Genomic DNA, 26365 nt, shown 5'->3' with positions numbered 1-26365 from the left:
TCCCGAATAGCTGGGACTCTAAGCATGTGCCACTACACCTGGGTAATTGTTTTTTTTTTTTTTTTCTTTTTGAGACAGAGTCTCACTCTGTCACCCAGGCTGGATTGTAGTGGCACGATCTTGGCTCCCTGCAACCTCCTCCTCCCAGGTTCAAGCGATTCTCCTGCCTCGGTTTCTCGAGTAGCTGGGACTACAAGCACATGCCACCACACCTAGCTAATTTTTATATTTTTAGTAGAAACGAGGTTTCATCATGTTGACCAGGTTGGTTTCAAACTCCTGACCTCAAGTGATCCACCCCCTTTGGCCTCCCAAAGTGCTGGGATTACAGATGTGAGCCACTGCACCCGGCCTGGTTATTTACTTTAAAGGCAGCTTTAAAATTCTACATTCGAATTCTTGGTGTAGAAGCAAGAATTCTGGATTTCCTACGCCTGGACAGGAACAAATGGCATTCTTGATTATGCAAATAGATTTTTGCACTGTGATCCTGTCTTAAGGTTTTGTTTTTTTGTTGTTGTTGTTGTTTTTTACCAGTAACACTGAAATCTAGATGTGGTGGAAATCAAAGCTAAAGTGGTAATTCCCAGGGTTGACGAAGAGGCACTTGACTACTGTTAGGGAGAGTGTATGTTTACAAAGGAAGATTTGGCAGTGTGCATCAAAAACTGGAAAACAGAGACTCTTTGACCCAGCAGTGCTATTTCTAGAAATTTATCCTAAACAGCTAATCAAACGTAAATCCAGAGATTAGGTACAAAGAAATTTCTTTTCACGTTGCTTGTAATAGTGAAGTAATTGGATGAAATTTAATGCCTAGCAATAGGGAAATGGTTAAATAATAAGAAAATATTATACAGCCATTGAATGCATATTTAGTGACACAGGAAAGTATTCATGATATTGTACACATTAAAAAGCAGGTTAGAAAATGACACTTTCATGACATTTTTTCCAGTTTTGCAAAGGCAGATATCTATTATATGAATATTCTCCGTTAATAGACACAGAAATAAGGATAATATATACCCCTAAATGTAACTCCACTACTGACATAATCAGGGGTTAGTGATTGTTATTTACGTCTATGAACCTATTCATTTTATAGTCAGAAAAAAATGCCATAAAAGTTATTTTAGGCTGGGCACAGTGGCTCACGCCTGTAATCCCAGCACTTTGGGAGGCCAAGGTGGGCAGATCATGAGGTCAGGAGTTCGAGATCAGCCTGGCCAAAATGGTGAACCCCTGTCTTTACTAAAAAAGAAAATATACAAAAAATTAGCCAGGTGTGGTGGTGCACACCTGTAATCCCATCTACTGGGGAGGATGAGGAAGGAGAATCGCTTGAACTTGGGAGGTGGAGGTTCCTGTGAGCTGAGATTGTGCCATTACACTCCAGCCTGGGTGACAGAGCAAGACTCTGTCTCGAGAGAAAAAAAAAAAAAAAAGTTATTTTAAAAACGTATCTCCGTGAGGAGTGGGCATTCAATGGATACAGAGTTTATCTTACAAGATGAAGAAGTTCTAGAGATCTGTGGCACAGCAACATAAATGTACTTAACAGTACTGAACTGTACACTTAAGAACAGATAAGGCCGGTCGCGGTGGCTCAAGCCTGTAATCCCAGCACTTTGGGAGGCCGAGACGGGCGGATCACGAGGTCAGGAGATCGAGACCATCCTGGCTAACACGGTGAAACCCCTTCTCTACTAAAAAAAATACAAAAAACTAGCCGGGCGAGGTGGCGGGCGCCTGTAGTCCCAGCTACTCGGGAGGCTGAGGCAGGAGAACGGCCTAAACCTGGGAGGCGGAGACTGCAGTGAGCCGAGATTGCGCCACCGCACTCCAGCCTGGGTGACAGAGCGAGGCTCCGTCTCAAAAAAAAAAAACAAAAAACAGATAAGAAGGCTGAGTGCAGTGACTCACGCCTATAATCTCAGCACTTTGGGAGGCGGAGGTGGGTGGATCACGAAGTCAGGAGATCAAGACCATCCTGGCTAACACAGTGAAACCCCATCTCTATTAAAAATACAAAAAAAAAAAAAAATTAGCTACTAAAAATACAAAAAGAAAAAATTAGCTGGGCATGGTGGCGGGCGCCTGTAGTCCCAGCTACTCAGGAGGCTGAGGCAGGAGAATGGCGTGAACCCAGGAGGCGGAGCTTGCAGTGAACCAAGATCGCACCACTGAACTCCAACCTGGGCAACAGAGTGAGACTCCATCTCAAAAAAAAAAAAAAAAAAGATACCTGGGCATGGTAGCTCATGCCTGTATTCCCAGCACTTTGGGAGGCTGAGATGGGTGGATCATTTGAGGCCAGTACCTTGAAACCAGCTTGGCCAACATGGTGAAACCCATAGCTACAAAAAATAGAAAAATTAGCCGGGTGTGGCGGCGAGCACCTGTAATCCAGCTACTCAAGAAGCTGAGGCATGAGAATTGCTTGGACCTGGGAGATGGGAGATGGAGGTTACGGTGAGCTGAGATCAGACCACTGCACTCCAGCCTGGGCAGCAGAGCAAGATTCTGTCTCAAAAAAAAAAAAAAAAAAGTTGATAAATTTTATGGTATGCATTTTTTTACCACAATTAAAAATAAAAAAATTTTTCCATGCTATAGAAATAAAAGTTGAGAATAATGTGAAGAAAGAATGAGAAAAAAATTTATGTACGTTTTGTCTAACTGGGTGGAGGAAGCAAAGGTATTTATGTAGGGTAGACATGGAGCTCGTCTAGGCTTACTTCTTGGTTTGCTTTTGCCCTTTAATTCTTCTGGATTTGGAAGTTACAGCTTGCAGGAGTTGCCCATTTGTGTTAACTATCAGTTCCAGGCATGAACCGATACTTCCAGCCTTTCTACCAGCCCAATGAGTGTGGCAAAGCCCTCTGTGTGAGGCCGGATGTGATGGAACTGGATGAGCTCTATGAGTTTCCAGAATATTCCCGAGACCCCACCATGTACCTGGCTTTGAGAAACCTCATCCTCGCACTGTGGTATACTAACTGCAAAGTAAGTAAGGGCATGTTAGCCAGTAGCACTGGACAGAGAAGGACCACGTTGAAAAGGAGGGGATACTTTATCTGGGGATGGACACTTTTACGCCAGGGTTTCTCAACCTTGGCTCTGTTGACAATTTGGGCAGATAATTGTTTGTGGTGGGGGCTGTCTTTGCACTGTAGGACATTTAGCAAGATCCCTGGCTTCTACCCACTAGATTCCAGGAACGCTTCCCACCTGTGAAAACAAAGTATGTCTGTAGACATTTCCAAACGGGGACAGAATCACCCCTTGTTGAAAACCACTACTCTAGACCACAGACAGTCAGAATGCTGACTCTCCAGTGGTGAGTATAAGGTGCAAGGTTAGATCCAAGGAGTTCCAATGGCAAGAGGGAAAAACATCCAAGATTGAATTACAGATCCTTGAGGACAGGAATTTTTATTCACCCCAGTGTCCTAAATCAACCAAGACCAGTACTTTTCTTCTGTTGGGACTAAATAAATGTTAGGGCTGTCACACTGTACCCACCTTGAAAAAGGTGAAGATAAATTGTGGGGAGAATGGGAATACTAGCTAAAAACAAAAAACAAGGGGGCTGGGTGAAGTGGCTCATGTCTGCAATTCCAGCACTTTGGGAGGCTGAGGCAGGAGGATTGCTTGAGCCTAGGAGTTCAAGACCAGCCTGGGCAACATAATGAGACCCCCATCTCTACAAAAAATTTAAAAATTAGCCATGTATGGTGGCACATGCTTGTAATCCTAGCTGCTTAAGAGGCTGAGGTAGTAGGATAGTCTGAGCCTGGGCGGTCAAGGCTGCAGTAAGCCATGATTGCGCCACTGTACTCTAGCTTGGGTGACAGAATGAGACCCTGTTTCCAGAAAAACCCTACAAAGATTCTCTTGATCCTAACATTTTTCTGATTTATTAATTTAATCAGCAGTTTGAGTCACTGCTGAATTCAGAACATTGTGCAAGACTGCCAAAGTAATCTTAACTAAAGAAAGATATGCCAGTTTCACCTTGGCATTTCACTGGGTTAGAATCCAGAATGAAATGACATAGCCTGATTAAGTTTATGGCTGTTAATGCGACTGTATGAATTATAGCCAAGTGAGTAGGCTGTGCCACTGATTTTCTGCCCAGTAGCCTTGAAATAGGTGCTCAGTAAACCAACTGAACAAAATTATGGTCAGAATTTCCTATAAATAAATTATAAAGAGTGGTGGTGTGGCCCTGTAGTCCCAGCTACTTGGGACACTGAGGCAGGAGGATCACTTGTGCCTAGGAGTTCAAGACCAGCCTGGGCAACATAGTGAGATCCCATCTCAAAAAAAATATAAAAACAAAAACACGACAAAGAAACATCCTTGGATTCATTTTTTTTGGCCACATTTCTTTTTGTTTGACTTTGAAATTTGACTTATACAGGGGAAGAATCTTATAGAAGTCCTAAACTTACCTGGATCTATTTTAGTTTTTCATAAGATAGAATTTATTGTGTATACTGGCCGGGTGCAGTGGCTCACACCTGTAATTCCAGCACTTTGGGAGGCTGAGTTGGGTGGATTACTTGAGGTCAGGAGTTCGAGACCAGCCTGGCCAACATGATAAAACCCCATCTCTACTAAAAATACAAAGAATTAGCTGGGGGTGGTGCTGGGTGGCCTTTAATCCCAGCTACTTGGGAGGCTGAGGCAGGAGAATCACCTGAACCTGGGAGGTGGAGGCTGCAGTGAGCTGAAATTGTGCCATTGCACTCCAGCCTGGGTAACAAGAACGAAACTCCGTCAAAAAAAAAAAAAAAAATTTACCATATATACTTAATATTAGAATGAGAAAACATATTTGCTTTAAAAGAATCAAAGACTTTGCAATGTGTCAATGTGTGCTTTCTTTTTTTTTTTTTTTTTGAGACACGGACTTGTTCTGTTGCCCAGGCTGGAGTACAGTGGCATCATCACAGCCCAGTACAGCAGCCTCAGCTTCCCAGTCTCAGGTGATTCTCCCATCTTAGTCTTCTGAGTAGTTGGGACCACAGGCATGTGCTACCATGCGCAGCTAATTTTTTTGTAGGATGGGGTCTTGCTATGTTGCCCAGGCTGTTCTCAAACTTCTGGGCTTAAACAATCCTCCTGGCTTGGCCTCCCAGAGTGCTGGAATTCCTGAGCCACCATACCTGGCCTTGAAATGATTCTTGTTAAAATTCATGAATACAAACAAATGTATTATCTTCTGCAGCAATCCAAGCCAGTGTTGTATGTGTTATTTCTCGAATATTTGGTTCTGGTGGAGCTGGGGATTGGTGACAAGGGGCAGAGGAGAGGCCTGGGGTGAAAGCTGCTTGGTGCCTGTTCTTGCTTCCTGACGCTGGGCGGAGGTGGTGGCATCATTACTCTTGAGTCTTTGAAACAGATCAAGGCCATGCCAAGGCTAGGTGAGCAGAGAAAGACGGTGTCTTTTTTTTTTTTAGATGGAGTTTTGCTCTCGTTGCCCAGGCTGGAGGGCAATGGTGCAATCTTGGCTCACCGCAACCTTCTCCTCCTGGGTTCAAGCGATTCTCCTGCCTCAGCTTCCTGAGTATCTGGGATTACAGGTGTGCACCACCACACCTGGCTAATTTTTTTGTGTTTTTAGTAGAGACAGGGTTTCACCGTGTTAGCCAGGATGGTCTCTAACTCCTGACCTCAAGCGATCCACCTGCCTCGGCCTCCCAAAGTGCTGGGATTACAGGCGTATGCTACCACGCCCGGCTAAATTTTTTGTATTTTTAGTAGAGATGGGGTTTCACCATGTTGGCCAGGCTGGTCTCGAACTCCTGACCTCAGGTGATCCACCTGCCTTGGCCTCCCAAAGGCCTGGGATTACATGCTGTAAAGGCATGAGCCACCGTGCCCGTCCCCCTGTCCCCGTCCCTGTCCCCCCCGACCCCCGAATCTTATCAGTCACGAGAATCCAGCTTTTTCTGAGGTCAGTAGGATCAGCAGCCTGGATTTCTGTAGTGGCCTTTGTTGAGTCAGGAGTGTGATGTGCTCTGCTGCCATGCACCTGCTGCAGTCGTTCTTGCTCAGGGAAGACCGACATGATAAAGTGTAAATCGCTGTATCTTCCTGTTGTCTCCTCCTCCTCCTTTTTCCCCACTGGGGAAACCTCCCTTTATTCTTACTGTCTTAGTGATAAGTGATGGATTTGAATTACCCAGAGTTTTTTTTTTTATTATTATGGTTAAGTACACATAACATTTACTTTTTTTAAATGGAGAAAAGGTCTCTCTCTGTTGCACAGGCTGGTCTCCAAGTTTTGGGCTCAAGTGATGCTCCTGCCTCAGCCTCCCAAAGTGGTGGGATTACAGGCATGAGCCATTGTGCCCAGCCCCATTCCATCTTAACCATCGTAAAATTTACAGCTCAGTGGCATTAAATACATGTATAATGTATAACCATCACCATTATCTGGTTCCAGAACTTTCTCATTATCCCAAGAGGGAACCCGATACCAATTAAACCGTCTGTTCTCATTTTCTCCTGTTCTCAGCCCCTGGCAACCACAGATCTACTCTCTATCTGTATAGATTGTGGTAGATATTTCCAGTAAATGGAAGCATATAATATGTGGCCTTTGGTGACTGACTTCTTTCGCTTGGCATAATGTTTTCAAGGTTTATCCATGTTTTAGCACATGTCAGAACTTCACTCACTTTTATAACTGAGTAATATTTCATTGTACACGTTGCATTTTGTTTACCCATTCATCCATTGATGGGCATTTGAATCGTTTCCTCCTTTTCCCTATTTGAATACTGCCGCTGTGAACATTTTGTTTGAACATCTGTTTTCAGTTCTTTTTGGTGTATACTAAGGATTGGAATTACTGGGTCATATAGTATTTTAGGTTTAACCTTTTGAGGAACCAAAAAAAGTTTAAAAACTTAATTGGTTTGCTTTTTAAATTGAGAAATAAACATTGTATATGTTTATCGTGTACAATCTGATGTTTTGAAATACACATATATATATATGTTGTGGCCAGGTGCGGTGGCTCACACCTCTAATCGCAGCACTTTGGGAGGCCAAGGTGGGTGGTTTACCTGAGGTCAGAAGTTTGAGACCAGCCTGGCCAACATGGTGAAATCCTGTCTCTACTAAAAATACAAAAAACTATCCGGGCTTGGTGGCAGGCGCCTGTAGTCCCAGCTACTTGGGAAGCTGAGGCAGGAGAATTGCTTGAACCCAGGAGGTGAAGGTTGCAGTGAGCTGAGATCGTGCCACTGTACTCCAGCCTGGTGACGGAGCAAAACTCCATCTCAAAAAAAAAAAGAAAAAAAAAAAAAAATATATATATATATATACACATTGTGGAATAGCTAAATTGACGTAATTAACATATGCCTTACGTCATATACTTACCTTTTTTTTTTGTTTGAGAACTTAAAAATCTCTCGATGATACTCAAGTGTATATAATATGTTGTTATTAACTATGTATTGTAGTTACCATGTTGTAAAATGGATCTCCTGAAATTGTTCCTCTTGTCTACACTGAAATTGTGTGTCCTTTGACCAACATCTCCCCACTATTCCCCCTCCCCTCAGCTCCTGCTAATGCCTGTTCTACTTTTCTGCTTCTGTGAGTTGGATGTTTTTAGATTCCACATGTGTACGTGAGATCATGCGGTATTTGTCTGTGTCTGGTTTATTTCACTTAATGTCCTTCTGGTTCAGCCAAGTTGTTGCAAATGACAGGACTTCCTTTTTTTCTTTTAAGGCTGACTAGTATTCCATTGTGTGGATATAGCACATTTTCTTTATTCATCCATCAGTGGCCTCTAGGTTGATTCCATATCATGGCAGTTGTGATAATGCTGCAATGAACATGGGAGTGCACATCTCTCTTTGACGTGCTGATCCATTTTATTTGACTGCCCCACAGTGGGGTTGCTGGATCATGCGGTAGTTTTATTTTTAGTCTTTTTGAGGCACCTCCATACTGTTTTCCATAATGACTGTACTAATGTACATTCCACCAACAGTGAATAAGGGTTCTTTTTTCTCTTCATCATTTGTTACCTTTTGTCTTTTTTGATAATAGCCATTTTAACAGGTATGAGGTGATTTTCATTGTGGCTTCAATTTGCATTTCCTTGATGATTAGTGGTGGTGAGCAGTTTTTCATATATACTTGGCTTTTTATACCTTTGGGTTCCACATCTTGAAAATATTTGGGAAAAAAAATGGATGGTTGCATCTTTCCTTGTCGTTATTTTCTACACAATATTATGTAACAACTATTTACATAGCATTTACATTGTCTTAGGTATTATATCTAGAGATAGCGTAAAGTATGCTAGAGTCTGTGCATAGATTATATGTAAATACTGTCATTTTATATAAGGGACTTGAGAATCTATGGATTTTGGTCTTCTTAAGAGGGTTCTAGAACCAATCTCCTTCTGGAAACCAGGGAGGACTGTTCCTGTTGGCCATTTGAGCATCTACTTTTGAGAAATGTTGATTCAAATCTTTTACTTGTCTTTTAAATGGATTGTTTTCCTGCTATTGTTTGAATTCCTTGGGACTTTTTTTAAAAAGTGGTTTTTTATTTCCAAACACAGGAAGCTCTTACCCCTCAGAAATGTATTCCTCACATCATCGTGCGGGGTCTCGTGCGTATTCGATGCGTTCAGGAAGTGGAGAGGATACTGTATTTTATGACCAGAAAAGGTCTCATCAACACTGGAGTTCTCAGCGTGGGAGCCGACCAGTATCTTCTCCCTAAGGACTACCACAATGTAGGTGACTGTAGCTTTAGTGATAGCCTTGCCATTGATCAGGACAAACGCTAGTCTATGGCTGTTAATAAAGACAGTGAAAGCCACATTATCACCATGAAACTTACAGAAGCAAGGCTTTCGCAGAATGTGTTTCTCCTGAAAGAAGACTATCAAGCACTCTTTCCTGAGATTGTAGGGGAAAAGGAAAGGGAGTAATAAGACAAATGCCACCACATTCTTTTTGAAAATAACTTTCTAAGGACATCAAAGAAATGTAAATGAACGAATTTGCTCTGCAGTTCCAGAACAACTAAAACAGGATGTTGTTATCACCTGCTCTAATTGGAATTTTGTTTCTTTTCTTTTTAAGAAATCAGTCATCATTATCGGGGCTGGTCCAGCAGGATTAGCAGCTGCTAGGCAACTGCATAACTTTGGAATTAAGGTAGGATTTTGGGGACGTGGAGTTAGAACAGATGGTTGGCTGCTCCTTTTGGTCCAAATTTCTAAGATTTAGAAACCAGTTCCTGTTTTTAGTGAAGAATACTAAATATATGTTTATATTAGGTCCTAGAAAAGTTATAAAACTTGAAATTGATTTCATAAGAGAAAGGTAAATAGAAATTCTCACAGCTTTGGAGATAATTTTAGACTCTAATGAGCAAGTCAGAAGAAATTCTAACTCGGCATTGAAGTAGAAATTCTTTTTTTTGAGACAGAGTCTTGCTCTGTCACCCAGGCTAGAGTGCAGCAGTGCGATCTCAGCTCACTGCAGCGTTCTCCTCCTGGGTTTCAAGATGGGATTACAGCTGTGTGCCATCATGCCCAGCTAATTTTTGTATTTTTAGTAAAGCAGGGTTTCACTATGTTGGCCAGGCCGGTCTTGAACTCTTGACCTCAAGTGATCTGCTTGCCTTGGCCTCCCAAAGTGCTGGAATTACAGACGTGAGCCACTGTGCCTGGCCAAAGTAGAAATTCTTGACAGGTTATTGTTCACATAATAGAAGTGATGAGAAAAAGTCTGTTTTTCTGCAGTAGTTTGAGACAGCAAATAGTAGCATGGATATTCACTATTTCTCATGTAAAATTTTCTGAAATACTCAGTTCTAAGTCGTTTTTTGTTTTTGTTTTTGTTTTTTTAAATCTATTTATTTTGAGACAGTGTTATGAGACTGGCTAATTTTTGTATTTTTGGTAGAGACAGGGTTTCACCATGTTGGCAAGGATGGTCTCAAACTCCTCAGTTCAAGCGATCTGCCTGCCTTGGCCTCCCAAAGTGCTGGGATTACAGGCGTGAGCCACCGTGCCCGGCCTCCAGTTAAATTTTTTTATGCCTGTCAAAAACGCCCTTTGCGGAGCTTGCAGTGAGCTGAGATTGCACTACTGCACTCCAGCCTGGGCGACAGAGTGAGACTCCATCTCAAAAAAGAAAAAAAAAAACGCCCTTTGAATCTCGTTTCAGACATGACCCACTGCTCCGGGCCTAGCACATGTTTCAGTTGATTGTTTATTTCAGTGTTAGATATTTGGGCCAAGGTTATTTGAGTTTTACTTGGGAAACCTACAGATTATATTACAAGGAAGGTTATTAAAATCCACAATCTAGGGAGGCTGGTCTTTAATGTTCGGCTGTCCTCTTATACTAAAAAGAAACTAGAAATGGGCTGGGCACAGTGGCTCAGTGCCTGTAATCCCAGCACTTTGGGTGGCCAAGGTGAACAGATCGCTTGAGCTCAGGAGTTTGAGATCAGCCTGGGCAACATGGCAAAACCCTGTCTTTACCGAAAAAAAAAAAAAAACTGCAAAAAGAAAACTGACCGGGCATGGTAGTATGCACCTGTGGCCCCAGGTACTCAAGAGGCTGAGGTGGGAGGATCTCTTGAGTCAAGGAGGCGGAGGTTGCAGTGAGCCGAGATCTAGCCACTGCACTCCAGTCTGGGTGACAGAGTGGGATCCCAACTCAAAAAAAAAAAAAAAAACAGTAAAACTAGAAACGGATGGTTCTGTGTAAAATTGAAGTCAGAGAAAGAGGCTAGAACTACAATGTGCAGCTTTCCTAGTTAGAGAAAGTGAAGAATTTAAGTTTGAGAAAGCAGTTTGGAGAATCAATATTACTTTCTGCCCCATCCCCAAGTGATGGGGGAGAGACCCAGGGGACCCTCCATTCCCCGCATGGGTGGGAAAGAGATTCCTCTGAGTAGCCTGAAAGATGGTTAACTTGGGGAACCTCTCCTTGAGAATTTCAAGTAGTTTCTAGAGATCCAGAAGTGAAAGACTGGCCTTGCGATGAATAGGACTCACATTTTCAGGTGATGCAACTCAGGGAATGTGGCACTTGGAATCCCAGGGCTGCAGGTGAGGCACTGCCTGTGCACCCAAGAGCAGCTTCTCATGCCACCAGCATTAGAAATTTGGTGGCAATAAAATAGCCTGGGTATGAGACAAACCTCATTAGGCCAAGCCCATGAATTCATATTTATATGGAGTGGCGTACTTTTTTAAAAAAAATAATATATCTTAGGGAAGTTAAGGCTTATTCGCAGTGCTAAAGGAATTTTGCTATGTAGATATTTCTTAGGAAAAATCACCTAAAGAAGTTTTTAACTGCTTCTTAACTTATGGAATACTGTTTTATAAAAAGCTTTCAAAGTACATTTCATGTACTAGTTCATTAAATCTTTTTGTTTTTTGAGACAAAGTCTTGCTCTGTTGTTCAGGCAGGAGTGCAGTGGTGCAATCTCTGCTCACTGCAGCCTCCACCTCCCGGGTTCAAGCGATTCTCGTGCCTCAGCCACCTGAATAGCTGGGATTACAGGTGTGTGTCACCATGCCAGACTAATTTATTTCTGGTAGAGATGGAGTTTCGCGATGTTGACCAGACTGGCCACACTCTTGGCCTCATGTGATCCTCCTGCCTCTGCCTTCCAAAGTACTGGTATTACAGGTGTGAACCATCGCGTCTGGCCTAGTTCATCAAATCTTATTATCTGGTTTGAGTGATTCTTTCAACAGACCACTCAGTTTTTCCTTGCTAGAGTCTAGATGGATTGTTTCGAACATCTATTTTGGCTTCTGTTCACACTGCCTGCTATTTAAAGTTGTTTTTGTAGAAATATTTTGAATTAACTAAATATAGAGGCTATTTAACAGTGTCCTCCTACATTTTTGTAATACTGTGCCTGATATAACTCTTGTGTCCTATTTAGCTTCCCTGACTGTCTGTCTTTTTAGGTGACTGTCCTGGAAGCCAAAGACAGAATTGGAGGCCGAGTCTGGGATGATAAATCTTTTAAAGGCGTCACAGTGGGAAGAGGAGCTCAGATTGTCAATGGGTGTATTAACAACCCAGTAGCATTAATGTGTGAGCAAGTGAGTTTCTTTTAGCTTTGCCTTGTAGATAAAGGAAAGAAAAACAGTTTCAATTTGCTTGCGTGCAGTATTAATATGCTTCTAAAGTAAATTACATATAACAGCCCCCTCATCTCCTCTGCAAAGTAGTAAGAATTACACTTCTGCCTTTCTGAGAAGGTAGAACTAGAGGATGTAAAAGACTTTTTTCCTTTTTCTAAGCTCTTTAATTTCATTTCCTTGTTATTTGCAGGTCACTTGGTTAGCTCATAATTTTAGGGTTGCCAGATTTAGCATATAAAAATACAGAATTCTCAATTAAATTTCACTTTCAGATAAACAAGTAATTTTTTTACCCAAGTATTTCCCAGTATTACGTGCAATATTTACATGCAATATTTGGGACATACTTAAAAAATGATGTATTACTAATCTGAGTGTCATATTTAATGAGGCAGCCTGTCTTTAATCTGGCAGTCTTACAGAGTTTATTTGAAGAGTTGGTGGGCCCAAGGCCTTTTCTGAAATGTTTATTGATGGTCAGTTCAATTTCAGCTTCTGCTGTGAGTGTTTGTGTGTTTGTGTGTTCATTTACATGAGGGTCCACAGAAGAGGTAGAATGTTCGAGCAAGGACAGGCAGTGTCTAGCATCTGAAACATTAGCCAAAAAGTTACAGTGGGTGTGGCGTGGGAGCTGTTGCTGCCCCTTTCACATTCTCATCAGATAAAATCTTGTAGATTTCATGCTGTTTTTTTTTTCACTGCCTGCCTTTGCTGCCATTCCCCGGGAAGCATATTTAGCTTTATTTTTGAGAGGTATTAGACCATTTTCTCCATGAGAGCTCTGTCTGATTTTCAGCTTAGAACCTGTAAATATTTTTTTCCAGGAAAAATTTTCACCTTCTTATTCTTATTATTTTGAAGCTTGGCATCAGCATGCATAAATTTGGAGAAAGATGTGACTTAATTCAGGAAGGTGGAAGAATAACTGACCCCACTATTGACAAGCGCATGGATTTTCATTTTAATGCTCTCTTGGATGTTGTCTCTGAGTGGAGAAAGGATAAGACTCAGCTCCAAGATGTCCCTTTAGGAGGTATGGGGAGAACGGTGTTCTGATTGTTCCATCTCAGTTTCGTTGTTATCTAAGCTTCATCAGCAGTGGCATCGTTCATTTGCTAGGTCGGATGTCAGCAACAGGGAAGCCCTCCTGAGCATTTCTTTTGGACTGGTGGATTCTCCAAGTTCTCAGGGGAGAAGAACTTTTTTTAGGGAGCCTTAGATGCTTGCGTTGTGTACACACACACACAGACCTTACTTTACACAATAGCTGGTGTTTTACAAAATTACCTACGTGTTTAATTTTAAATTTCCCAGAGTAGCTTACTTTTATGGAAACGTGGTAAGCTCTGTGTGATAAATCATCACCTTGTAATGTCTTTTCTAGGTAAGGGTTTCTGTGTGCCAGGATTTCTTTTTGTTGAGCAGTGAGTTAAGGTTTTTTCCAGTATATTTTAAGAATGCAAGAGTATTACAGTTTAAGAATTTTAATCCATTAGGCACAGTGGCTCACACCTGTAATCCGAGCATTTGGGAGGCCAAGGGGGGAAGATCACTTGAGCCCAGGAGTTGAAGACCAGCCTGGGCAACATAGTAACATAGTGAGCCTTATGTCTACCAAAAAAAAAAAAAGAAAGCATGGTGGTGTGTGTCTGTAGTCCCAGCTACTTGGGAGGCTGAGGTGGAAGGATAGCTTGAGCTGAAGAGGTTGAGGTTCTGGTGAGCTATGATCCCACCACTGCACTCCAGCCTGGGTAACAAAGCAAGACCCTAGTTCAAAAAAAAAAATTTTTTTTTAATTCAAGATCTTTTGGCTTTTGTACTTAAATGGGCAATATTAGGCACAACACTTTAGAAAGGTTGACCACCCACAGTGGCTCATTTTCACGAGGGTGCCAGCTGAAATTTCACTGTATTGCTTCTTAAATTGGTATTTATTTGGCCTACAATTTTGTGACCTGAATGTATTCACTTGTAGTTCTTGGAGGCATGTTGGAATTTCTTGTAGTGTGAACATTTGAACTCAGTTTGCAAGATGTTCATTTGCTTCAACTATATGTTTCTTTGCAAGAGCTCTCAATTCTTCAGGCTGATGTACAGTTCATCTCTGTTTGGGGTAAACTTCTTAGTAGCAAGGACTATCTGTCTCTTCTTTTTCTCTTTTCCCTCCCCCTCTACTGTGGCAACCCACCACCTCTAAGAGATCTACACTGTAATCGTCCTTAGTAAGTTTTGACTGATATACTATAAGAGAACATTTTCAGAAATATACTGCCATTAACAGGGATCATTTAATCAAACGTTGTAGTGTCCAGACTAATTTGCAGGTTGTTAAATGTTCTGGAGTTGAGAACAGTTGTTAGGCTAACTGGCAGGATATTCTCAGGACTTGGTTAGTGTTTTATACCTGTGTTGCAGTTACTGGCTGGAGTTTTCGTTACATTTCTTTCAGAGTCACCCAATAAAAATGTTTAATGATAATGCTTTGCCTTACCCTTACCTAGAACAAGCTGTAGGCCAGGCATGGTGGTGCGTGCCTGTAATCCCAGTTACTCAGGAGGTGAGAGGGTCGCTTGAGTCCGGGAGTTAAAGACTGCGGTGAGCTATGATCTTGCCACTGCACCGCAGCCTGGGTGACAGAGTGAGACACTGTCTCACAAACAAAACAAATAAAAAACCCAAGTTGTTAAGGTAGGCTCAGCAATTCTTACTGGTAAGTAGGTATTTCATCTTACCAATAGCTTGTTTAAAAGCTTTGGTAATAGTGCACACATCTCTGTGTAAGGCTATAGTTATATCCTGCCTGTTAGTATCTTAGGTGTCTGAGATCTCATCCTACCATCACAAAGCTGGGGAAACTCGAATCTATATACTAAGGGACTAGATTTCATTTCAGAAAGCATGTGCACTAAAGCTATTTTAAATATTATTTACATAACATTCACACTGGGCTGGGCATAGTGGCTCATGCCTGTAATCCCAGCACATTGGGAGGCCAAGGCAGGTGGACCACCTGAGGTCAGGAGTTTGAGACCAGCCTGGCTAACATGGCGAAACCCCGTCTCTACTAATAATACAAAAATCAGTTGGGCATGGGTGGCGCATGACCGTAATCCCAGGTACTTGGGAGGCTGAGGCAGGAGAATTGCTTGTACCTGGGAGGCAGAGGTTGCAGTGAGACAAGATTGGGCCATTGCACGTCAGTCTGGATGACGAGCAAAACTCCGTCTCCAAAAAAATAAAAAATAAATAAATAAATAAAATCACATTGCGGCCTCTCTCAGTCTGTTTATATTTAATTTTATGTACTATCCTAGCAATCTTGGTTCCCCCCTCCTCTACAAAACCAACAGGAATGTAGAAACTGCACATCAGGAAGTAGGGATGGGACTTCTACAGAAGTCACAGAAAGTGGCACAGAGCCCAGGGGTCTGGGAGTGACAATGCCAGGCACAAATCTAGAGGTCTCTTGGGTATCCCCGTGTTACAATCTAGTGCAAGAACTGAACATTTTGATGAAAGCCTTGAGCTGTTCTAAAAAACTGTTTTGAAGTAACTGACACCTCAGTTCTGCTTCTAGTCAGACAAGTGTGTGACACTCTATAAACTTGGGGGCCGGGCCTGGTGGCTCACTCCTGTCATCCCAGCACTTTGGGAGGCTGAGGTGGGTGGATTTCTTGAGCTCAGGAGTTTGAGTCCAGCCTGGGCAACATGGTGAAACCCGTCTCTAGCTGGGATTGGTGGCGGTTGCCTGTAGTCACAGCTACTTGGGAGGCTGAGGTGGGAGGATTGGTGGAGCACAGGAAGTTGAGGCTGCAGTGAGTCAGAATGGCGCCCCTGCACTCCAGCCTGCATGGCAGAGTGAGACTCTGTCTCAGGGGAAAAAAAAAAAAAGAAAAAAAGAAACACCAGAAAAAGAAACTTGGAGTCTGTGATGCATGTTTTGGATGGTTGTCATCACTGGAACAGCTGTAAGGAAGTAACCTGGACTGAGATGCTGAGAATTAGTCAGACATGAAGCCAGAATCCTCTTCCAGCCCTGCTGCAAAGGAATGTAAGACAATAATGATATCACATGGCTGTGTCCATGCAGTTACGAGGTCCGGTTGAGTGGGACAGACAAGTAAGGGCTGGAGTTGATGACAGGGAGAAATTCTGGAGGCTTGCCATGGCCCAGTGATGCCGGATCATAAAGAATGGACGGGATTGGGTGGGAGAAGGCATTCCTGTGAGGGAGAGTAGGAGGTCGCAGACCCTGCAGGGTAGGAATTTACCAGGAAAAAGATTGAAAGCAGCACAGCAGAGCCTGTGAGTGGGCAGATAGTAGCTGCTCCCGTTGGAAAGGTTAAAATGTGCTAGCTTTGCCTGGCTGTGGTTGGGGAATTTATTACATAGGCAGCCAGTAGTTGTAGATATGGAGGCAGAGGGCTGACAGCATACAAGCCCATAATGGAATATTCTTATCTGGGACAGACTGTAGCCAATAGGTTACAGGTCTCTTAGTTGAGGTGAGATGTTGTAAGCATTGACTTTAAGGTGATGGCAGCAGGACCAGAAAGAGAATGATAACTTCTGTGTGTGTGCATGTACATCTATGTGTGGGGACACTTTTTCTGTATCTTGAGCAAAAGAGGAAACCGTTTCTCAACTAAGCAAAATTGAGACGTTTCTGAGGATATAGAACTTACATAGCTTTGTTGCCGGGTAAGATAAACTTTCTCTTCCGGAGAGAAATGGACCTTATCAAGAGATCTTTTCCCCTCTGACTTTACTTGGGAAAAGACTTTGGAAGTTTTGGGTGCTGCTGGGTGACAGAGGTTGAAAGCAAAGGAGAAGGAATTGGAGAATCTCGTTAAAGCTGTTTTTTTTTTTTTTTCTGCTTTGATCCATTCCCATTACAGAAAAGATAGAAGAGATCTACAAGGCGTTTATTAAGGAATCTGGTATCCAGTTCAGCGAGCTGGAGGGACAGGTGCTGCAGTTCCATCTCAGTAACCTGGAGTATGCCTGTGGCAGCAACCTCCACCAGGTGCGGTTGAGTTTTGTGAAAGGTGTGCTTTGAAAATACTTGGTTTAGGCCGGGCGTGGTGGCTCACGCCTGTAATCCCAGCATTTTGGGAGGCTGAGGTGGGCGGATCATGAGGTCAGGAGATCGAGACCATCCTGGCCAACATGGTGAAACCTCATCTCTACTAAAATACAAACAGTGGGCGTGGTGGTGCATGCCTGTAGTCCCAGCTACTTGGGAGGCTGAGGCAGGGGACTTGCTTGAACCCAGGAGGTGGAGGTCGCAGTGAGCCAAGATCACGCCACTGCACTCCAGCCTGGAGTCTCAAAAATTAAAAAAAAAAAGAGAAAGTACTTGTTTGTGTGTATGTGTGTGTGTTTTCTGTGTCTAAATATTGAATTTGCGCTGGTTTGGATAAACAGGAAAGAATGGTTCTGCTCAAAAGTTTGAAAACCATGACTTCTGAGCCTATTAACCCCATAGTGGTTTTGGTTGTTTTTTAAACTTTTTTTTTTGAAGCAAGAGAAACTCCTCTTCAGATAATGCTTGTGAAAGAAGCTCAATACATTAAAAACAAAGGAAGAGGCTGGATGCAGTGGCTCACGTCTGTAATCCTAGCACTTTGAGAGGCGCCAAGGCGTGTGGATTGGCTGAGCCGGGAGTTTAAGACCATCTTGGACAACATGGCAAAACTCTGTCTCTAAAAAAAAAAAAAAAAAAAAAAAGCTGGGCTTGGTGGCATGTGCCTGTAGTCCCAGCTACGTGGGAGGCTGAGGTGGGAGGATTGCTTGATTCCAGGAGGTCAGAGGTGCAGTTAGCTGTGATGGTGCTGCCACACTCCTGCCTGGGTGCTAGAGTGAGACCCTGTCTTGGGAAAAAAAGAAGAAATCAATCACTCCAAAAGAAGGAGGGCTATGGGGCTGAATCAGAGCTGGGTCTCTTGTATTGTTCTTATTTTTTGTAGAGGTGGGGTCTTGCTATGTTACCTAGTCTGATCTTGAACTCCTGGCTTCAAGCGATCCTCCTGCCTCGGCCTCCCAAAATGCTGGCATTACAGGCATGAGCCGCTGCACCAGGACTTGGTCTCTTTAACTACCCTCCTTTCCCTGACCTCTGCAGAGGGCCTTGTGTCATTTCTGTGGAACCTTGGAGTCTAAAACAAAACACTGCTCTCAAGAAGCCAACATAGAGTATCCTTGCAAGTCTGGTCTGTTTACCTTGTTAAAGTCAATTTAAGCTTGCCTGACTCATTGAACCAACTGTGAACTTAATACTCCAGTATTCTGTATTTTTAATAGAACTCCACGGATGATTTCAGAGGCCCCTTTGGGACCTCTCCATTTCTGCTTGGTTTTGCATTGTGATTGGAATCGTGCTGTTTTCCAAAATCGTGCTGGGTGTCTACTCTGTAGAGCTTCCATGTTGAGGACAGATAGCATATTTATAAATGTTGATCAAATACAATTTTACCCTCATAGAATTCTACTTTGCCAGAGTTGTCAATACATAAAATCAGCTTCTATTGTTATCAAGGAGTGGTACCCATGCCCAAGTCATATAGACCTTTTGTTCTCAAACTTTCCTCCAATAAAATTATCAAGATTTCCTCCCCGCAATGGTGGTCTCTGCCTGGGCTGGTCTGCCCATCTCCTGCCCTCCTGCCTTGGTGACTGTTCCCACCTGGAGCTCCTCGTATTGGCCCTCAGGCACAGGCGCAAGGATTTACACAGGTGTGTCCCCGACCTCTCTTGTTTCCCAGGTATCTGCTCGCTCCTGGGACCACAATGAGTTCTTTGCTCAGTTTGCTGGTGACCACACTCTGCTAACTCCCGGGTACTCGGTGATAATTGAAAAACTGGCAGAAGGGCTAGACATTCGACTCAAATCTCCAGTGAGTATCAACTGCTGGGAGGCTCTGGCTCTGCCTTGTTTGGGGAGGATGTGAAGTTCTGAGCATGCGGCTCACGCAGGAGAACGGGGCTGGCTTTGGTGTTTAGCCAGGGTCTGGAAGTACTTTTGTGGCTCATTTGTAGCCTGTTTAGCATTATCCATGTCAGTGAGGCAGCTGCTGCTGCTTGGAAACCGTAGTGGCCCCAGTGCATTTCTATTAAGTTATTCAAACTGCTCACAACCTTCCTAACCCAGTGCAGTTATTTTCACTTTAAAATTTTCCCTCCAAATCTTTGTCTCAGTGCATTTGTATTGTGTGTTATTGTAATCATGGGGGTGATAACTTATCTGTATTTCACTTCACACCATATTATAACTATTTTATATATTCTGACACAGTATTTCTGTTGTATATCCTGACCTAACTCCCTGAGTTCAGCTGTAACAATTGTTTAGATCTCTGAATGCCAGGAAAAGATTCCCCTTAGCCTTGGAGATGTAAATTCATGTAATATGAGAATCGGCAAGGATCCTGGATCCCGTGGTTCCATCCCTCACTTTTTTTCATAATTGCTTTTTGAGCAGGTGCAGAGTGTTGATTATTCTGGGGATGAAGTGCAGGTTACCACTACAGATGGCACAGGGTATTCTGCACAAAAGGTAAGAGCTAGGGCAGTACAAGGGGAGGTAGAAACCCTTGCTGCCAGGGGCTTGGAGGGAAGGAGAAATCTTTCCTATCAAGGAATTTGCCTTTGGGAATCTGCCTGGAGCCTTGTTGGATTTCTGGTAAGTTATATATCTCCACTTAATAGTGTGTAGATACGCAAAGCTGATTTCATTGCTCTAACACTATAGACTCATGGCAGATGGAATTCTGAATTGCATTCCTTGAGGTGAGTTCTAGAGCACGTTAGTTGTGAGAGTTCAACAAGAAAAAAAATTCCTTGGTCAAATTAGTTTGGCAAGGCCAAGTAAGTTTGGGAAGTATTGTATATGAGACTCTACTTTTAGGGTTAAATAGGAGTTGTATAGGGTTAAATAGAAATATATTAAAGGCTCTGAGAAGTCCTGCATTGAAGAAATCTATCTTACTTCATTAAAGAAATGTTTTACTATTATTTTTTGCTCTCCACATTTTTTTTTTTAACCACGGAATCCTTTTTCAGATCAAGAAAGTTGTATTTTCATCTTGAAATCTTGAAACTGTCAGAAGTACTTTTTTATGGCTTAAGTTTTTTGTAAACAGCTTTAGTAGGTGAACAGTACAAGGTACTGCTGAATTGAATACCTGAAATCACACTGAGATTGATAGTACTGGAGAATAAAGGGGCCTCCTTGGGTTAGAGGGGATTTAGTAAACCTTGAAAATTTAAGTTTAGTTATATCTTAAGTGACTATGAAAAAATATAATTGATGAACTATCACTAGTTCCTAGACTAGCTATGCTTCCTACACTTGAGCGATCCAAAACTTGTTTCATAGTCCTTGATTTTCATACAGAAATAAAGGAGTGCACATCACATGGGAAAGACAGGTCTAAGGAATGAGTTAGGGTTGGGGCAGGGGGTCCTAACATGACTCCTGCCATTAAACAACTAGGAGATTTTGGGCAGCAATCCCTGGGCTGCACTTCAGAATCACCTGGGAGGTGCTTACAAAGAAAGGTTGCAAAGCCCCACCCTGACACATTCTTGTTGAATTGGCCTCGCTTTTTGGTTTGTTTTTTTCAGAGACAGGGTCTCGGTCTGTTGCCCAGGCTGGAGTGCAGTGGCACAGTCATAGCTCACTGTAGCCTCGAGCACCTGGGCTCAAGGGATCCTCTCACCTGAGCCTCCCTCGAGTAGCTGGGACTACAGGCATGCACCACCATGCCCAGCTAGTCATATTTTTAAAGCTTCCAAGTGATTCCCGTGTGCAGCTGTGGTTAAGAACCTTGTCTGCAGTGACCTTCTCTGTAAGCTCTTAATAGGTTCTGCCTGGTGGTAAACAGTGTTTAAAAATACTACCTTTTAAAATTGCAAGTCATCCGACAGTTCTCAGCCTCTGCTGTTCTGTGGCTCCGCTGCTTGGTGTCCGGGACAGCAAGCTGGTTATAACCCCCCTCCTTCGTTACTCGCTGCCTGACCCTGGCCAGTACTTGTGCCTTTCTGTGTTTGTATTCCAGCCTTCTGGAGAAATTAGGGCACAGCTTCAGGCTGCACTTTGAGATGTTTAAAACAAATATTTTTATTGTAGCTAGCACACATCACAGTTTGCATTGGAAGTTTCCCCAAACTTGTAAGAGAAAAATTTTCAACCTAACGTGATAGACCAGTGAACCTCTGGCAAACTAACTCAGTCTAGGCTGCTTCCATTGACATCTCGCTTTAGTTCCTTACTAGGATGTGTTTATATCATTTGCCTATTTGTTTACCCAAGATTTATCTTTCTTTTTTTTCTACAGGGTCTTATTCTGTTGCCCAAGCTGAAGTGCCGTGGTGCAGTTTGTAGCTCACAGCAGCCTTAAACTCCTGGGCTTGATTAGTTCTCCCACCTCAGCCTCCTGTGTAACTGGGACCATAGGCACATGCCACCACACCCAGCTAATTAAAAAAATTTTTTTTGTAGAGACAGTGTCTCCCTATGTTGTCCAGGCTGGTCTTGAACTCGTGGTCTTAAGCAGTCCTCTCGCCTTGGCCTCCCAAAGTGCTGGGATTATAGGTGTGAGCCACTGCACCTGGGCTACTCAAGTTCTTACGCTTTTCAGTGCTCTTTTGTCATTAAGAAAACATCTAGATTTTGGGCATGGTGGCTCACACCTGTAATCACAGCACTTTGGGATGCTGAGGTGAGAAGATGGCTTGAGGCCAGGAGTTTGAGACCAGCCTGGGCAACATGGTGAGACCCGGTCTGTACAAAACAAAAAGATCACCACCATGGGTGTGGTGGTGCACACACGGGTAAAGCTGAGGCAAGAGGATCACTTGAGCCCAGGAGTTTGAGGCTGCTCTGAGCTGTGATCATGCCATTGTATGCCAGCTGGGGCAACAGAGCAAAACCCTGTCTCTTTAAAAAAAAAGGGAAAAAAATCTAGATTTTATTTATTTTCTTATAGTTCTTATATATAATTTAATTGGATAGTAATTGGTTTTTTGTTGTGGTTTGCCTGATTCTTTTTTGGTTGCATGGTAATTATCTATAAATAGATTATAAACTTCTTGATGATAGAGAACATATTTTATACTTTATAAAATTTTCGTGTGGCAGAAGATAGTGACAAAATCACAGAACTCTGAGCTTCCTGTGATCCTAGAATTGAGAGTTAAGCCAAATATACAACATACAACATGTTTGAAGGCTCGGGTAGATCAGGTGGCTGGTCCTCAACTCCATTCCACTCTGATCCTAGGGTGTCACCCTGTACTGCAGATATTTGAAAGTGAATATGCACACTCTTCCTCAGCTCCCTGCAGCAGGCTTCTAAACATCATCCAGCCCAGGCAATCTGATGCACTCGCATGAGATTTAGAAGGTGTAGGTTGACTTTCTGCTGCCTCTGTTGGAGAGCACACAATGGTGGAGGTGTTGGTTCTTCTGCAGCAGGGTTCATGAAAGTCACAGGGTTTAGTCAGTAACCACAAGTCAAGAAGGAGGCCGTAAGGCATGCATTTTGCTGGTGCACATTGTTCTGTAGGTGGCATGATTCCGGAGCTGGCAGTAGTAGTAATGGCGTCCTGATTGTAGCAGCAGTAATGGGGTCTGGAGTCAGAAATATCCAATTCCTAATGTTTGTGCTGTGCTTTACCACTTACGAAACATATTGATGTATCTTGTAAATTTTAAAGCATCACCCTAATTCTCAGAGGTTAGTGGGGCAGATACTACCTTCATTTTATAGATGTATGGCAGAGATGAGTAGCAGGCTTGGCCACACAGTGGAATGTATCAGGAATGATGCACAAAGCACTCCTGACTCCATAGTTAGGGCTCTTTCCTCCCCAAGTACTGCTTTTCAGGGTTGGGTTCTGCTGACTTTTTTTTTTTTTTTTTTTTTGAGACAGTGTCGCTGTGTCATCTAGGCCGCTCTGTCACTCAGGCTGGAGTGTAGTGGCGCGATCTTGGCTCACTGCAACCTCTGCCTCCTGGGTTCAAGCAATTCTCCCACCTCAGCCTCCCGAGTAGCTGGGATTACAGGCGCCTGCCACCACACCCGGCTAATTTTTTGTATGTTTGTAGAGATGGAGTTTCACCATGTTGGCCAGGCTGGTCTTGATCTTCTGACCTCAGGTGATCTGCCCGCCTCGGCCTCTCAAAGTGCTGGGATTACAGGCATGAACCACTGCACCTGGCTTCTGCTGACTCTTCTTATCCAAGATTATTATTAGCCATCAGGACATTTTTTGCAGATTCTTCCCTGTGGTTGCCACTTCTGCTTAGCCAGGCACTAGCACCCTTGTGCAGTGAACAACCTGCACAGTTGCACATGGCAGCCCTGTTCTTGCCAATATAACAGCATGGGTTGTTGATACCGGTGTAGTTGTACTGTGAGGTTCTGCTGCTGTTTGTGTGTTAACTGTTAATTATTTTCCACAGGTATTAGTCACTGTACCACTGGCTTTACTACAGAAAGGTGCCATTCAGTTTAATCCACCATTGTCAGAGAAGAAGATGAAGGCTATCAACAGCTTAGGTGCAGGCATCATTGAAAAGGTGACTTAAATGACTTCATCCTCAGAAAGAGATTAATGTCAGATGATAGATATTCACTTCTGATATGCAGAAGTAGGGGGTACTTTCTGAATACAAATAAAATTCAAAGATTTCCTTGTCATTTGAGTAATTGTTGATGAAGAACACAAAAGAATATCAAAATGAGCAGAGCTGGCTGAGGTCTGTGGGTTTTGACTTTAGGAGAAAGAATCTTGTTATTCAGAATTTGAATTTGGGATAAGCAATTCTTTTATCTCTTTTTCCCCCCTTCTGCTTGCTTTCTTGTCTGCTTTCCACTCGTTGGCCCCAGTGAGGACAGTGGTTTATTTCTCCTGCCTTTAATATCTCCTGTAGCAGAATCTGCAAGTGCTGCAGCAGATTCTGACAGACCTATGAGTGGTGAGAGTTTAACTTAGGGACATATACCCAGGAGTGAGTCTTAGGAATGCTGGGCATCTTCACACTAGCTTGTAGGTTGCCAGTGAGTTCCATTATCCATGGGAATGGAACTGAGTGGCATCAAAAGCAAGGAGCTGGGCTGGGCGTGGTGGCTTACGCCTGTAATCCCAGCACTTTGGGAGGCCAAGGAGGGTGGATCACCTGAAGTCAGGAGTTAGAGACCATCCTGACCAACATGGTGAAACCTTGTCTCTACTAAAAATACAAAATTAGCTGGGCGTGGAGGTGTGCGCCTGTAATCCCAGCTACTTGGGATGCTAAGGCAGGAGAATCACTTGAACCCGGAAGGTGGAGGCTGCAGTGAGCCAAGATTGCTCCATTGCACTCCCACCTGGGCAACAAGAGCAAAACGCCGTCTCAAACCACCTCCCCCTCCCCCCCAAAAAAGCAAAAAGCTAGGAGTTCACAAGGAGAAAAGGAGGTGAGGGAAATGGAAAGAGCGGTACTTGGGTTTGTTCTTTCGGGCAGTGTGTATTTTAGAGCAGAGCTACAGCTCGCTGCTTAGAGATTGCCTGTGGCTTTGTGACGACAAACACCTAACCATCTTTCTTTTGCTCTCTTTGCAGATTGCCTTACAATTTCCATATAGATTTTGGGACAGTAAAGTTCAAGGGGCTGACTTTTTTGGTCACGTTCCTCCCAGTGCCAGCAAGCGAGGGCTTTTTGCTGTGTTCTATGACATGGATCCCCAGGTAAAAGCATTTGTGAACTGTGGTTTGAATTTCTGTCTTAAAGTTTAGAACTTGACGTGATAATTACTCACCTATCAAACTCAGGAACTAACGAACATCGTGGAGACCCTTGGTCTATGTTTATATTCTGGAAGGACACTTGGACTGGTCATTTTCCTATAGGAAAGGAGCCCCAGTATTTGCCATGTCTTTTTTTTTTTTTTTTTTTGGAGACAGTCTTCCTCCGTCACCAGGCTGGAGTGCAGTGGAATGCACAATCTCGGCTCACTGTAACCTCCGCCTCCTGGGTTCAAGCCTTTCTTGCTGGCTCAGCCTCCCGAGTAGCTGGGATTACAGGTGCTCACCACCACACCCAGCTAATTTTTATATTTTGAGTAGAGATCAGGTTTCACCATGTTGGCCAGGATGGTCTTCTGACCTCGTGATCTGCCAGCCTCGGCCTCCCAAAGTGCTGGGATTACAGGCGTGAGCCACCGTACCCGGCCATGCCTTGTCTTCTTGAAGTCCTCGTGTTGCTCCCTGGGACATGAATTGGATGCTTGCGGAAACTGTCATTTCAGGCTGTAGGGGAATTCCTCTTAGGTGAAGTTGGAGACAGCAGAGAAAATGAGTGGTGCTTGGAACTTCCTCTGTTAGGGCCCTCTGGGGAACTGGGAAGGGGTGTATGATTGGTGAGGGAGGGTGTGAGTGTCAACAGAAATGAGAGCTGAGGGAAGGAAGGAGAGAGGAGAATGGCATACCCAGAGCTAGACAGTGGTGGTCACTTTCCCTGCCGTCATGTCACTGCCACGCAAAAGAATCACAGCTGTTTCTGACTTTCAGTTTCAAGAAACTTTGTCTTAAAAGGTTTCACATAGGAGCTGAGGGCAGATTTTCTTTACCATTTGAGGGTTTTTTTTTTTCATTGGTTTATCTGCAGATTTTCCTTCTCTATCTCTTTCTACTTCTTCTGAAGCAAGCTTTAATCAGTGAACAGCCAAGGGAACCCTAAATTTGCTATTTACATTTCTTAGTGTTTTTTTTTTTTCCAGCAGGAAGCAATACATGAATGAATAATGAATAGGTGGATGAATAATGCGTGTTTGCAAGGAAAATGGGCTGGCGAGTGACATGAGGATAAGGGGCAGCCAGAAGTAGTGAAATTTAACTTGTGAGAGTGGGGCTCTTGGCCGGGCGCGGTGGCTCAAGCCTGTAATCCCAGCACTTTGGGAGGCCGAGACGGGCGGATCACGAGGTCAGGAGATCGAGACCATCCTGGCTAACACTGTGAAACCCCGTCTCTACTAAAAAATACAAAAAACTAGCCGGGCGAGGTGGCGGGCGCCTGTAGTCCCAGCTACTCCGGAGGCTGAGGCAGGAGAATGGCGTGAACCTGGGAGGCGGAGCTTGCAGTGAGCTGAGATCGGGCCACTGCACTCCAGCCTGGGCGACAGAGCGAGACTCCGTCTCAAA

The 26365-nt window shown here is 43.5% G+C and overlaps 1 protein-coding gene across 1 annotated transcript in view; it reads left to right on the top strand.

Moving 5' to 3' along the window:
- Positions 1–26365, top strand: part of KDM1B (lysine demethylase 1B) — a 68746-nt gene that overhangs the window by 33115 nt on the left and 9266 nt on the right. Inside the window, exons 10-19 of the mRNA XM_023209781.1 lie at positions 2825–3009; positions 8609–8785; positions 9138–9212; positions 11999–12136; positions 13040–13211; positions 17077–17204; positions 18943–19074; positions 19659–19733; positions 23646–23762; positions 24788–24913. Coding sequence (XP_023065549.1) covers positions 2825–3009; positions 8609–8785; positions 9138–9212; positions 11999–12136; positions 13040–13211; positions 17077–17204; positions 18943–19074; positions 19659–19733; positions 23646–23762; positions 24788–24913 — 1325 coding nt within the window. The remainder of the gene's footprint in view (positions 1–2824; positions 3010–8608; positions 8786–9137; positions 9213–11998; positions 12137–13039; positions 13212–17076; positions 17205–18942; positions 19075–19658; positions 19734–23645; positions 23763–24787; positions 24914–26365) is intronic.

Source organism: Piliocolobus tephrosceles, chromosome 5 (assembly GCF_002776525.5).
Source record: "Piliocolobus tephrosceles isolate RC106 chromosome 5, ASM277652v3, whole genome shotgun sequence".
Taxonomy (NCBI): Eukaryota; Metazoa; Chordata; class Mammalia; order Primates; family Cercopithecidae; genus Piliocolobus; species Piliocolobus tephrosceles.
Note: the sequence above shows the minus strand (reverse complement) of the source record. Positions and strands in the feature narration are given on the sequence as shown.